Source organism: Centruroides vittatus, unplaced genomic scaffold (assembly GCF_030686945.1).
Source record: "Centruroides vittatus isolate TY-2023 unplaced genomic scaffold, ASM3068694v2 contig_847, whole genome shotgun sequence".
NCBI lineage: Eukaryota > Metazoa > Arthropoda > Arachnida > Scorpiones > Buthidae > Centruroides > Centruroides vittatus.
This window is the reverse complement of record NW_027122552.1, coordinates 208042-224338: the sequence shown is the minus strand read 5'-3', so window position 1 is coordinate 224338 and position 16297 is coordinate 208042. Positions and strand designations below refer to the sequence as shown.

The 16297-nt window shown below is 30.3% G+C and overlaps 1 protein-coding gene across 1 annotated transcript; it reads right to left on the bottom strand.

The window, feature by feature from the left end:
- Window positions 1-14499: 14499 nt before the first annotated feature.
- LOC136982523 (uncharacterized) lies at window positions 14500-16297 on the bottom strand. The gene is made up of 3 exons (XM_067279018.1): window positions 16084-16297; window positions 15933-16007; window positions 14500-14602 (listed from the first exon to the last, which is right to left on the bottom strand). The coding sequence occupies exons 1-3, from the start codon at window positions 16270-16272 to the stop codon at window positions 14540-14542; spliced, it is 327 nt and encodes a 108-aa protein (XP_067135119.1). The 5' UTR covers window positions 16273-16297; the 3' UTR covers window positions 14500-14539.

Genomic DNA, 16297 nt, shown 5'->3' with positions numbered 1-16297 from the left:
GTTAGGAGGTGACGTTTCAAGTTTTTATCTGTCTTTATCTACAGAATTACTCGTCACTTCTAAGTATACAGCCTATCACATATAATCTTACTAAAATTAGCATATAAAAATGAAACTATTTAATTATTTATTTGTGTTCACGTATCCTTGACACTTTTATCACAATATAAAAACAGTTATTAATAACAGTTAAAACAACAGGAAAAGGTGTTTTTTTAAAGTATTGTATAAAGTAACATAAAATCAATTTTACAGTATAACAAGCAAATATTTAGTGTGAGATCGTCACGATGTCGGGCTACAATTTTTAATCATATTTTTAATTTATTTAACCTAAACTATATGCTTTCCACCTCAAAATAGTAGTAACTTGCCCTTGTACTGTACATCATACTTTTCATTTAACAATAGAATCGTGCCGGTCATCTACTTTTCAGGGGAAAGAATTTGGATTAAATTAATATACAGTTAATCAGAGCTTCTACCACTAATGCTTTCATATCTTGTTTCGTTTTTTATCACTGTAACTCCGTTCTCGAGATTAAGAGACGATAAACAATCTGACAGACGAACGACAGTGGAAATTTATAAGTCTACAATTTTTTCAAATTGCAGCTCAATAAAACCTATGTTGTATTAGTTTAATATTACAAAACTTGCATTATATTTTTAGACAGTCAAAATTTTCAAACTATATACATATGTAAGAGCATTTACATTATTCATACTGAATTTAAAACATAATTTGTTGGATAATATATTTAAAATAAATTCTTCTTTGTAAAACATCCAAGTGTTACGACCTATTTGCTATATAATGAGAATTAGTAAGATTATTTACATTAATTGATAAGAATTATTTTATTTATTATAAATTAATTTATGAATAAACAGGTCTTATAAACAAGTCAAAGTCTAGTTGTGAATATGTTGATCATATAAAAATTAGTTAATATTTTGTTCATAACGTAAATACTGTTTTCTTTTTGATTTTGCTCTATATTGTACTCAAATTTGATTACATAAAAACTTTATACACAAATACACGTTTATTTCAAAACTTTAGGAACATTGTTCTATACATTGTATATGACATTTACATATAAAATGCTACGATTTAAATGTATAAACATGTAGTCCTCATTCTGTATATTTATATTTTCCATTCTGACCCAGTTTCTACACGACCACACAAGACTCACAATATATGCTATTGTATTCTATATCGATATTAATGATGCAACGAAAATTCGGTTACTATTCGGTATTCGGCCTATTTGGCTTATTTTTCGCTAATCGGCCGAATACCGAATACCTAAAACAGGAGTAAGAAATGACAAAAACAAAGTAAAATAATCATTTTGGTATTTAGATTTAATGTTATCGGGTTAGAGTTGTTTGTTTATATTTATTTATAACTTATAACCTGCACAAAATAAAAAACAAAATAATATTAGTCACATGTATTCACAATTTATAATTACAAAAATCAGAACACGTAACACCTATTCGTTCGAAAATCGTCGCACATCTGAGGGTCTGACCCAGCCCATCCTTTTTATTAAAGCGCTCGTCTTTGCTCTTCCCTTTCTCTTTCCTCTATCGCTCTAGTCCACGTATGCCTATGCATACATCATAACGTGCGCGCACGATACTTTCGATTCATCACTTTTCCGTCGTAGATTTCCCATTTTACAATTACGTGACTCATAGCCTGGTGATAACGGAGAAAAGAGACAGATAGGACGTCGGTATAAGTCACAGTTATGATTTCACAGAATCGAGACAGCTTGGTAGCCTGAACGGCCCTAGGCTTTCGCCCGTGCACGCTAAGTGACTTTCATTACAAGCATTTAGCTTTCCGAAGTCTATGAGAACAATTATTTGGCATTGACGGCCGCGAATTTCGCACAAATAAGCTTCCTCGACTTGTTCGATTATGTTATCAACTCAATTTCATATTTATTTTCAGATTTTCACTTCGCGGTCCTTCTCTGCAACTGTCAAGAATTAACGCGATTGGCGAAACGTAGTGACTACGGGCCAATAGAGAGCAGGGTCCTTGCCATAATGCGATTTTCGCCAATTTTCGTACGTGCGTTAATCAAACCGAATAGTTTGGCCAAATATTCGGCTATTCGGCCACGCTCCTGACCGAATATTCTGTATTCGGCCTGAGGCCGAATATACTATTCGTTGCAACATTAATTAATATATACTGTAGCTATAGATTTATCCTACATATATGTTTTGTTGAAATGTGATGAATCGAATTATTTGGAATGAAATGTAATTTTTTTAAAATTTATTTGAAAACTTTTTTCGAGAAATATATAAGACAAATGAAATTTGGCTATTATTCTTTTACTGGGAAACGCGATGAGGAAATAGGTGTTGCTTTTCTACGTATTATATATGTATATTTTACATTTTTAGTTTCTGTTTTTTTCTTTTATTGGTTGAAGAAGGAGATAGATCAACAAATAATGAAGACCTAACCAATTACTTTAAAAACTAAACCAGCAACGAGTTGCTCTACTTTCCCGGCAATATTTAAAATTTTGGTAGCGCTATCTTTTATCATATTTTATTTAAAAAACCTCTTTATATTTTTAATTATGACAAAATATCAAAAAGCTTAATTGTGAGGCTAGGCGCAAAAGATTGTATATAGTAAAAAACAGAAACGTAAAATTTTATCCCATAGAAAATATATGCATTATCTATGCATATATTATCTTGTAAAAAATAATTTCTAATTGATGCTAATAGCATAAACATCCTAGTGTAAATAACAAATGAACATTACAAAATTGTTTGACTTCCGCAGAATTAAACAGTTAAAATAAATTTATCTGTTTAATTCTGCGATTTTCCAATTATTTTAAGGGAGTGTATGAAGAACTTAATAACTGTAAATGCTTTCTAATTCTGTAAATTTCAATCATTTAATGTAGATGCTGCAGATTATAAACGGTTTATGAATCAATCAAATATCTTCTAGATAAATTATCTTTTGCAGAAATCTTGTAAAGAATAATTTCTAATTGATGCTAATAGCATAGACATCCTAGTGTAAATAACAAATGAACATTACAAAATTGTTTGACTTCCTTATGAAAGGTATTTCATAACTTACATTTCAGAATTTTATACGAATAATAAGTAATCATTAATCATTCTCAGAAAAAGATTTCAGTTCGTCAAAACACTATTATAATGTAGCTAGGGCATAACAGTACATTCTAACATAGATTCCTTATTAAGATTCAATTTGAAAAAAATTGTAGACATATAAATTGCCACTATCGTCCGATCGTGTGTCCGTATTTTCTTAATTTCGAGAAAGGAATTAAATACAGTATGGAAATTTTAAAAACAGAAGGCCCCGATTTATTATATGACAACGTTTGATGCAAAGCGGAAGTCACGTTATTTGAGTTCAAAAGTTTCTTCTGTAAGGTGTTAGATGACCAGCACGACTATTGTTAAAACAAATGTATGATGTACAGAGGCAAGACACTACAGTAGTAATTTGAAGTGAAGACCATATATCTGGAATGAAATATATGATAAAAATTGCAGCTTAGCATTGTGACTATATCACAATAAATAATTGCTTGTTTACTTCACAGTTTTAGTAAGTTATATAAATGTTAATTATATAATCTTACGAATAACGAAACTTTATTGCAGATATGTAACATTAAATAAATAATAACATATACTTTTAATTATATTTCGCAAGATATATTAGAACTAAAAAATAAACCAATCTCATATCGAGAAGAACAGTGTGTAACGTGTTTGATACAACAAATAATTTCAAAGTTAAATGTTTTCGATTCCTAAAGTACAGGTACATATAAATTCCTTATCAATATGTAAGTTTTCTAATACTGTAAATGCAAACAATTTTGGTGTTGAACTTTTAATTGGGTGGTAATAAAATATAAAATGAAAACATAATCAAAAATTCCTGCATATAACTATACTGTAAAATCTATGCACAGTATTAATATTACATAGCACAGACACATTCGAAAGTAAACACCAGCTGAATCGTATAAATAATATTTTTATTTTTTCTTTATTCCCTGTATTAAAAGTGTTGAAACTCCTACTACAGTATGACATCTCTAATCTACATGTATTTCAGTTGATATATAGTATTTAGCATATCATAGTGTAAAGGTATAGTCTATTATTTATATTCATAAAACCTTAAAATTTCAGCTACATATACCTGGTAATAAACAGTTCAATTGTACCGGAAGTGAAAGTTTCGTCACTGATAAAGTAGACACTTTAAATATTTCAAATGTATGCAAAGTAATAAATTATTTGAAAGTTGAGGAACATATTACAACTAATAATTCGACATTACAAAAAGCTAGTAATTAGTTACTTGAATTTAGCAATCTTTGCTGCAAATAAAATACTATTCCCCTTATTTTGACTGAATTCTGTAAATGTCTCAGTACATTGAATACATTGAATGCAGTCATTTTCAAAGCATAATTAATTTCGAACGAATTTATAATCATTAACCACATCCAAGTGTTTAAACAAACTGGGAAGTAAAATCATTAATTGAAAATTAATTTATAATATCGAAGTTGCAGAAATGGGTCAAACTGTAGTTGTAAAATTGTTGTTTATATAAAAATCAATCAGTGTTTTTATCATTAGATAAGAGCTGTTTTCTTGTCAAATAACCTGTACAATATACCAAACTTTTAATTACTTATAAAAATTTTATTCATCCATTTCGTGCTTAATATTTTGGTAATCGTTCCTAAAACATGGAGTTACTGCTATGAGCATCCGGTGAAAAAGGCAAACAGGTTATACGCATTCAAGTTATCATGCTTTTTAACAAAGATGGATGACTCAGACGTTCTACATTTGACTTAATTCCGTACTATATATATATATATATATCTACTAAACAATTACTAGAGGAATAATATAAACAATGCAAATAAATTATTTATTAAATCAATTTCATCTGCTCTCCTCTAAATATAACTTTGAATTTATTCAGCCAAAAATAATTCATTCAATACTCTAAATCGTAATCGAATATTGTAAAATATATGCATGTTATTTTAGAAAAATTTATCAGATAAATATTCTTACAACAAAACATCCTTGAAAAATAAAAGATTAATTGCAACGTGTATAAATTATATTTAAATTAACAAATACTATGTCAAGAAATAAATTTTTGTCATCGCAAATTATATAAGGTTGTCGTGCGTTTCTAAAATATTCGTTAAATACTCGAAATATTTTAAAAGAAATAATGGATGTACTATAGATTACCACCTATGGAATTTCGGAACTTTGTGTATATATTTGAACTCAGAGGACCAAGACGAGTTCTTTGCCTCGGCCCGTACTTTTGGGCCGGTGGCAAAAAATAAGAAAGTTATCATACTTTTTTCGGCGATCGCACAATGATCGGGAGTCGCGTCGCTCTCTCCGCTAAGCCTATCGCGTGTTTAACAAGCAGTCCGGCATGTCGGCCATATATACCTTTCAACAAAAACAGTTGTTGATCCACGAGCACACACATCGTCTACAGTTTGAGATAAGACCTTTTTGCACACCCTCGCGCTCATCGACCTCGGGGAATACGCCTCCTCAGTCTCGCTATCGCTCGCTGTCGGCTAGTACTATGAGCCCGATCGCGATAGTACTACATGCTATCGCGATCGGGAGTCGCGATGCTTGAACAAAAAGAGAAAAAGGAACTGGCATTCGACTATTCGTGCTCCCGACGGACTCTCCTGAAAGGGGAGTCGCCGGCAGGCCGCCCTTTGTTTAACGTCACTAGTTATTGATTCACGGTAGTTCTTAAACAAAAGAAAAAAAAGGAAGTGGCATTCGACTTTTCGTGCAATTTCTTGCCTTTCAGTGCTTTTTTTTATTTGTTTGCAGATTTACCGCGTGATAGCAGCACTAGCAACTATGGTGCCGTCTGCACGAAAGCATTAAAAAAGTATGAAAACTTAAAAACTATGATAACTTTTTTATTTTTCGTCTCCGGTCCAAAAGTAGGGTACCGTTGAACTCGTCTCGGTCTCCTCAGTTCAGATATACAGTCGATTCCGCATAAGTCGACACCCCAAGGCAAAGGGAAAATGTGTCGATTTATCCGATGTGACGACTAAAGCAGAGTTGAAAAAAAACCACAAAACTACAATTAATAAAGTGCAGTAATGCGTTATACAGTAGTATAGGCTTACAATACATTGTGTCCTCCATTTACAATTACTATGTAGATGAAAAACTGAAAAATTCGTTTAGTGTTTGTTTGAGCACTTAACTGTCTCGACTTACTTTTTCAACGGTCACGGACACCTTGAGAAACATCATCTTCGCAATTGTCAATTGTTGGCAAGTAAACTCTAAGGATTCTTAATGCCTCTGGTGTGGAAAAATGCAAAATTGGATTTCGGTGTGACGTTGATGTAGATTGTATATTTTCTTTTTGTTTATCTGTTATTATTTTATACATAAAAATACATAAAATGTTAAGGCATTTTTATTATATGTATATATAAATTTATAATATTAATATATTATTAAATATATTAATTATATATTAGTTAATAAATCGACCCCCTCCTGAAAAAAATGAGTTCAAACTACACGTGCGGAGTGAATTCGTTTTTCTGAAGGAGTGACGACTTATCGGAGTGTGGGACAGCAAAAGTATTTAAACTTATCGAGTGGTGACGAGTTAAACGGTGTCGAGTTAACCGGAGTTTTTTTAACAATAATGCCTATGTAAGTCGGCCGGGACCACAGAAACTGACTACTTAACCGATGGTGTCGAGTTATCCGGGTGTCAACTTATGCGGACTCGACTGTATACTCAAAGTCCCGAAATTCCGTAGGTGGTAATCTATAGTATTCCCGAAATAATAAACCTCCTTATATTACGCACTTTTCTTTTAAAATCTTACTTTCTAAACTTACCAATCATTTATTGGACTAAAATTAGAATGAATATGTCGATGTTAAATGTTACTTGCTGGAAAATTTAACTTTTTCCTTTGTAAAATCCTCTATTACTATTTATCTACTGATAACATAACCGTCGAAGTGTAAATAACAAATATACATAATAAAGTACTTTGAATTCGTGATGAAAGGTATTTCTGTTTTAACTTACAGTATATAACGACAGCATGCTACAAACAACTTTACGTGACAGATCAACCATTGTTAATAAAATCTTGCAGTTAGTTCAAATAATAACTTACACTTTTTAAGGCGTAACAGTTCTTTCTAACGTAAAATTCATATTGAAATTTTTGTTATATAAACCTTGTATATAACGAAAGTGATTTAAAATATATAACATTAACTAAATATTAAAATTGACTTGTAAATTATATTTTGCATAATATGTTGGAATAAATCTAAACTAATCCCATACGGAATTGAACAGCGTGTACTGTGTTTAATACAAAAAATAAATGCAAAGTTTTATATATATATTTTTTTTATTTCAAGTACACAAAAATTTCTTATTAATATATAACTTTTATTTTATAGTGCACATTGAAAGTTTAGGTGATGGATCTCTACTTTGCGATAATTTAAAAAAATAAATAAAACAAACCAATGACAACTTGCTCTACTTTTTCGGCAACATTTAAAATTTTGGTGGCACCATCTGTTATCATATTTTTTTTCACAATTTAGATTTTTAAATATTACAAAATGGCAAAAAGCCTAATTTTGTGGGTCTTGATGAGTTGTATAAAATAAAATTGTAAATGCTAATAACGATAAAATCGTCATTATGTCCGACCCTACTGGAGATACGCGACCACCACTTGTGTGGGTCGTGTGTATCTCCACTGCTCTATTCCCTCGACTTTAGTTACCAAAATTTAACACCATCAATTATCCTAATAAGCGCACCGCCCTGAAAAATTTCAGCAAGTTTCGACAAACAACAGAGAAGTTATTAAGCTGCAGATTGTGAACAAAATCGTGCCCCACACACACTGACATCCATACATAGAGAAATTACACCTAAATATTTTTGCATTTTTCGACGTTGTGACGCAAAAATGTAAAGACGAGAGGAATCATATTTCCGGATCACCACACTTTCCCTCTGTTACACGTATCATCTGAGCAAGTAAAAATTTTCTTTTTTGAAAAAAAAATTGCAACCTGGGCATAAAACTAGAGTCGCAAGAAATTTCGCAGTTATATATTGTATAAAATATATGAAATTATTATTAAATTATAAAACGGTTAATAATATTATTAAATATATTTATTTTTGTTCTTAATAAATTTAATTAATATTACATACCACAAAAACATACGAGAGAAAACACCAGCAGAATCGTATATGTTACTTTTCTCTTTCTCTGCCATTCTATATCAAAATGTCGAACTTGGAATGTTCTCTACACTGCTTGTTTATTGTAACTCATCAAATCTACATATCTGTGAGATAATATATACAATTCCGCATATTAAAGTGTAAAGGTTTATTCTGTGTGTTTGGTTCACGCAACCATGATATTTTCACTTGATGTAACAGTTTAATTATGCATTAAGAGAAAGATTCGTCACTGATGTAATATAAGCGATATCATTCTTACATTCTTAATATAATAATTCCAGAAAAAAAATTTACAAGAGTAAGAGGAGGTTGCAAGTCACGGTGCGGGCTGGTTTCTTCTTTCAAAATGTTTTAGATTAATTAGTAAAATTATTAAATTATTTGATAACATTATTAATTTTTGTAATATTTTTTAGATAAGGCATCTAATGTATTCCTCAACAAATTACTTAATCAAATTATTAATTATAGAATATTAATACCTTGATTATTTTGGCTTTGTGTAATTATATCGAACATCGGAATGATAATATATAAATTTACGTTTTATTTAAAACTACAGTTTAATATCTAATGTATATAAATATTGCTATTTAATAATGTGCAAAAATGCAATTGTATTTTCTGAAACTATTTGAAAGGTTAATAAAATATTTCAATATATATTTATATGGTTAATAATAGCGGGGTTGAGGTCGAAGTTTTAAACGCGAAAACGTGTATGTCGGACTTTCAGCGCCGCTTTCTTGTAAGCCTAGGAGTTTGACAATGGCGTTTGGAATGTCGAGCGTGATTTAACTGACTTTTCAAACACCATTGTCAAACTCTTAGGCTTACAGGAAAGCGGCGCTGAATGTCCGACGTACACGTTTTCGCGTTTAAAACGTTGGCCTCTGTAAGGCCGCCGACTTCCAGGAGAAAACAGTTAATCACGCGTCAGGAAAACCTAGGGTCGAAAACGTATGTGGGTGGTGGCGGTAGGAGACAAAGATGACAAGTGTCTTACACAAAACCGTTTATTCTAACTACTAAGTTAACTTACATATTATTGGTACAAATTGCGATCTAGATCGACTCTTGTGGTGATAGAGATCTCCAGTTGTCGGTAGTCGGATGCGGTCCGTCTTCCGAAGATGCGTGCCCGGGGCTGGGATGGCGAACTGTCTATTGCACTGGACGTGTGGCTTGGACGGGTGTCATCAGCTGGCGGACGTAGGTTCTGGCGTCTATGAGGTAACACTGGTCCAGAGAAGAACTGCCGCACTTCTTCCAAAAACGACGGAAGGAAGGTCCACCCTTTGACCTTGCGACTCGGGAGTTTTATAGGAGTTTCCCCCCTGAATTTCACCCTTATGATTAGTTCTATTCTTCCTCTCCCTTACCCCGATTGGTCATTTCTTTTGTTTCTAGGCGAAACTGGAGACCGATCTGGGTCGGGAGAGTTCCGAGAGGTGTTGACGGAGTCTTTGAAGTTCGTGCTCGTATATTCCGGCCGTTATGGCCCTCTCTTTGACGTTTTTGACCTCACGCGGTCCGCCAGATGCTTCGGTGGCCATTTACCCCCCTCTGTTTCCCGTTTCCGACACTCGTACACGAGCACCTGGACAAAGCTCCCTCTCTCTCGGTTGACATTCCCTCGGTCGTTCATTATCGTGTCGCGTTTGTTTTAGGATAAGTTTGGGAGAGTTTATTTCGTGTCTGGTTTACATCACCAACACATGTTCCTGACACGATTTGACTCTCGAAACTTTCCAACTTCGGAACTTTATAATTATTCACCATTTTTACGCGTTTTTGCGATCCCCACACCTCAACCTCGCTAATAACTACGCAATTTCACGTTTAATATAATTATTTAGTAATTTATGCATAGCCAAACCTCTATTTAACACTAACATTTGTTTGCTTTTGAGATTGACAATAAATTCAACAAGGGCTATACTAGATTATTGTTTTTCAAAATATAAGTATTATACGTGTGCAGAAACTGGTTGATTGCCCAACGTATGTCGGAATATGTGAAATACTATTGTGTAGTGATAGTTCTCAATTTCGTTACCCAATATAATATTTACAAATAAATCTTAATTTCTCTTTATTAATATCGAACCATGCCTTTATTAACAATATTTTGGTATATTATATTTCGTTTCGAAGTTTCACCTTACCATTGATATATATTTTGATATTATATTATCAAAATATTTCATTATAGTGATAATGCAACATAAATCAGTCTGTAAGAGAAATTGGCTCGTTAGAAGCAATTTTTCCCCCTGGTCAAAGTGTTCTGCCACAGTTCTGTGGAAGGTTCTTTAATGTTTCATCCATGAATCCACATCGTTCAAAGAACTACGGCTGTTTTGAATCTTAGAATTTCTTTCATATACCTTTGTCCCCAACTCAAGCAGTTGTCTATTTAAATACTGTATCAACATTTGCAAACGATTTTTGTGGATTTTTGTGAAAACTCGAACAACACTACACTGCTCTTTCTCTATATTGCTGGATAGGAGGCGAGAATTATAGATACTGTTGTCTTACGTTCTTGCGCTTTAACAGTACAGAGGACTCGTAATCGGAAATCGCCGGTAATCGGCACGATTTTCAGTCGGACTGTGTCGTGCTGAATCGAACGTTTTTGATACTAAATTTACTTCTAAAGTATAACTTTCATGTTTTTATATTCTTCAATATATTTGTTTTGTTTGTACAAAATAATCAATCCATTATATTAATGTCCATGTATCTAATCATTCTAATGGAGAGAGTAGCCAGATACAGTTATCTGATGACAAATTCATTTTTATATATAAACAAATAAAATAAGTTTTTTTTCTTTCCCACTTTTCCTTTCATTATTTCAAATACATTTATTATTTGGAAATATCCTTAATAACTGTATTATTGACTAAACTCACTGAAGATATTGCAGCTGATGTCAATAAATATTTGTAGCAACAATTGATTGTAACTTATCTATTCCAAAACACAGTAATTAATTCTAATATTTTTATCATAATCAAAAAAATTAAACTGGTTTTATACAGTCTATTTGTGAGGTAAAATTTCAGGTATTTTGTAAAAATTCTTTTAAATCATAAAATTATTATTACATAATATTCTCCTCTTTTTAATAATAACTGCACTGTCTATTATATTATACTTCAAGGACTCATTAACATAAACAGTAGACTGAACCTTTACTCTTTAGTATTATAAGGTTATGTGTATTTAAATTTGAAAAGTATTGCTGTATTTTCACTCATGACGTATAAAGATCAAGAATTTATATTTATTTACTGATAATTTTGTTTTCATTTTTATTGTCATTAGAAATTTGTCTCGATGTAATTTTTTATATAATATTTGTATTAAGATTCATATATTTTCAAATTTCAAATATGCTTTGAAAAACATCCCAATTTACAAAAATTATGAAGTAGAAAACCTAAAATGCAGTTGCCCAGAACAAATGTTCTCATAATTGTCTCTGTAACAAGAAGTACAGTAAAAGTTATTTGTCGTTTTTACAATATGTAAGATTTTAGAATTTGCTTCTAGAGATGAAAAAGAAAAGCATATGGTAATCATTTTGAAAAAATGGTGATCAAATTCAGAATTTATAAACATTTATGGTCAATATTACTGATTTCCTTATATGACGAAATGTTCTTAAAATATTTAAATGTATCCGAGGACAGAAAGAATACATTTTTCTTATTTCACGAACTTTGAATAGCTCCGAAAGAGTATATACAAGAAAGATGTCTAACTGTTACCGTGTATTTTACTAGATAAACATAATTAAGAATAATGGCAAATTGATCCGCTTTTCGAAAATATTTTACATTTTCTTTAATTTTGGAATTTTTTGAAATCATCTGTGGTTTTTGTATTTAGCATCATTATGCTAGATGACTAGGAATGAATCTACAAAAATATCTTTTACACAGCAGGCTCATTCAAAATTTTCTTTTTCTCTCCACTCATATTTTTTTGGAACTTACTTTCCTTTGAATATTATGCTTGCTATCGTAGCCATTTCGTATCAAGAAATTTTGGAAGAAGAAAGAATTCTTTCGAAATTTCTTGATACGAAATGGCTACGATAGAGATGGCTACACGTGGCTCGCCGGGCCTACCTGCTAGTTATGAATAAGCCTGTTATTATTTTCAAAAAATATTTATTCATTAATTTATTTTTTGCAAAATTTTTGAAAAAATTTTTTTTGTGTGTTTGGCTTTGTTGTTTTTTTTTCATTGCGTGTTTTTCATTTGCTTTTATTATTATTATAAAGACGGTTCATAATTAAAGTGGTGTAAGTTGAATTTCGTAAAAAAAAATGGAAAGATAATCGTCACAGTCTAATCGCAAACACCATATCTCTTGAATAAAATATTTAATCTTTAATGTAAACTGCCCATTGAATCCCACAAATCAAAAATGCCACCTGCTAATTGCAACATCTCTTAATATCAGTGTTCTTTAACAGAAATTTTTCTGTTTTGTATATCAAAATGAAATGTGTCGCAATTATCATTCCAAGCGACTCCTAAAGGTTTAGAAGGAATTGATAACTGCTTCTAGGATTCTTCTGAGTGATCAGAATATAAATCTATCTCATTAAATTCATCACGCAGATCACTTCAATTGGTTCTAAACTTTCTTAGAAAGGATGCACATGGCATTACGACCACACATGATCTGCTTGTGTTTCAAGGCAATATTCGAGATGGCGAATGATTCCCACGTTGTCTTTGTCGTTGTTTTTACACATTTCGTTTTTTACAGCTCGTTTTATTTACCTAGAAGACGTCTTCAACGATGATGTAACCAAATATTTTAAATTACAGATATTTACTCGGATCGAGGAAAAGTTGATATTCAGAATACATTTATTCCTTGATAAGATCTTTCGATGAACAATACTGTTTCGGGTAAGATTGGTTTGTTTTGTCCATTCAATTAAATTATATGATTACTTGTGTAGATTTTTTGTTAAATTCATTACCCTCTCATCTTTTTGTCATTAATCTCAGTTAACCGCGTCGAACTTTCCGCTATTAATAACGATTATGGTCGTTATTAGCGTTTGAAATACTTATAAAATCTCGACTCTGCCCTCAAAATTAAGCCTTTTCTATTTTCTAGCAATTGGAAACAAAAAAATTTTTAAATAACTTTAATATATAACGCCACACAGTTTTAAATGTTTCCGGGAAAGTGAAGCAACTGGTTGCTAGATTTTTCTTTCTTTCTTTTTTGTAGTTTACAAACTTGGGACAATTAAATTTTAAAAGTTGAAAATATAAATCCGTTTGTTTACTACTGAAAAGATTTAAAGATACATCTAATTAATTTTTAATTTCTAAATAAACTTTGTATAGAAACGTGTCCAAACTCAAATACAACATTCTCTTTGTATTCGATTATGTTAAAATTATTTCTAATGAGATATTTCATATTCGTGTACTTTATTAGAAAGCTTCTTTATAAAATATACAATATTTATTAGATTTATTATTTACATTTATTCCACAAATTTTGGTTTGGTTCTACTGTAAAATTTACATTAACCTATTCGGCCGCTAATGCACCAATTTTAAATTATCTCACTATTTCCGTACATTTCCATACAATTAATAATTCATCTGTCTTTTTACAGTCTACCATATCCTTAGTGTGGTATTATATACATTTAGTATGAGCAAAACAGCATATTACTTTAATTATATGCTGTTTCAATGTTCATAAGATTAAAGTAATTTAGAATACAAAATTTTAAAACATTTTTATTTTAAATATAATCTTACATTCTGTACATCTCACTAAATGATACACAATAAATGAAATCTTTTACATAATACACTTTAAAATACAAATTTTATTTATATCTGTTAATTTAATGAGATTATGTAAATACAAATTCTACTTGATACGATTGACAAAAATATTATTCATATCTCATTTCCGCTAATGTAGTGTATAAATATATTAACACAAAAGAAAAATATTAGATTCGGGGTTTATCACCACTAGCATCTGTAAAGATCATATGGTATATAAATTAATTATTTGAATAATTTAATTTGTACATTTATTAATTATAACGTAATTAAGTAATTCTTACGTTTTAAAATGAAGCTTTAACTTCAATTCATTTTTATTACTGTACGTTCACTATTATCTGCAGCAACTTTATACGAAATGGAATTCTGTTAGTAAAAAGTACATTTTTATAATTATAAACATCTTTAAATCTTATTATCTTGAAATTAACAATTTTACTTAAGACGAAGGTGATTAGTATTATTTGCTACAGTAACCTGCTTACAAAAGGAAGAGAATAATAGCAATTGTAAACAGTAAACATTTATAAAATTATTAATAGATAAATTTTAAACACTAAAATTATTTTTATTAAACATATAAATCTGCTTCTTATTACTTCATTTTTAATATTTTATTATTAATACACTGGATAGATATTAGTTTGCTATTATCGACTATACAAGATGAAGACATTATTAAGTAATTGAATTATCAACAAAAATAAGAAATTAAAAGAAAATTATTTTCAAATATTACAAAACAACTAAAAAATCATAAAAAATATATATCTATATTAATAAAAATTAAAACAAAATCAAGATTTTTAAGTACATATGAACAATTGTTTATTGTCATATCGCCACAATGTCAGACTGCAATTTTTCGTCACAATGCTCTGACTTTCAGTAGTGTCTTGCCCCTGTACATCATACATTTCCTGTTAAAAATAAACTCTTGCCAGTCATATATATCAAACTTTGTAAAGAAAAAAATTTTTAATTCAAATAACGTGGCTTCCGGTCTAGAAAGGAGGTTTCTATGTAGTTACTCGCGGCCTCCTGTACCTAAGCTTCTCATATCTGGTCTCGACTTTAATACAACTAACATCATTTGCGAGATCAAGAAGCGACAAACAGCAGACACACAGACCGACAGACTAACAGCAGTAGTATCAATAATTTATAGTTCTAGAACTTTTTCAAACTGAAGCCGAATTAAAAATAACATAAAATTATGAAATGCTAGATAAGTTATAAATAAATTATGTAATACCAATTCAAAATGTGTATAGAAAACGATTCATAAAATACTATGAATCCTTTTTCATATACATTTTTTATATATTATATACAATCCTTATTAATACGTTTTATATACATATACAAAGTAAAAATAATAATATAAAATAACCATTTATATGAATGGTTATTTAAAAAAATAATATTAAAATTTTGAAAGTGCACAGTAAGATATTCAAATATTTAAAAAGTTATACAAAGTTAAATTGTGTAATAAAATTTATTTAATGCAGAAATGTAGTTACGGAAGTGAGAAAACAGTTTTTTAATGTATTATAAGTATGAATTTTACTTGTAATTTTATTGTATATTGAAAGAATATTTTAATTTGTACGACGAATTCAAGGTAAAGTATAAACATTTTGTTTTGCATTTCAATAGAATAAAAAGTAATCAATAAAAGATGCGAACTTACTTTTTTTATAATTTCATAGCTAGGAGGTAGTTTATTCTTATCTAAAGTGTTGATTTCGTAACTGTTTTTACTATCCTAAAAATTTAATATAACAATATTTAACTACTTCTATAATTTGTTACTGTTATAAATTGATATGATTTATATTTACCTTGACAAAATTTGGAGCAACTCCCGAATAATCACCCGAAATATCGTTATAATCTTCGTCATCCCAAAAAATATCATCACCGGAACCAGAAATGTCCGGAAAATCGTTACGGTTTACCACATATTTAATAGATTTACTGGTAACTTTAGAAATGCAAATAATTATCAAGATGTATATAACTTTCCTCATTTTTCAGTTGTTAAATTCTGTACAC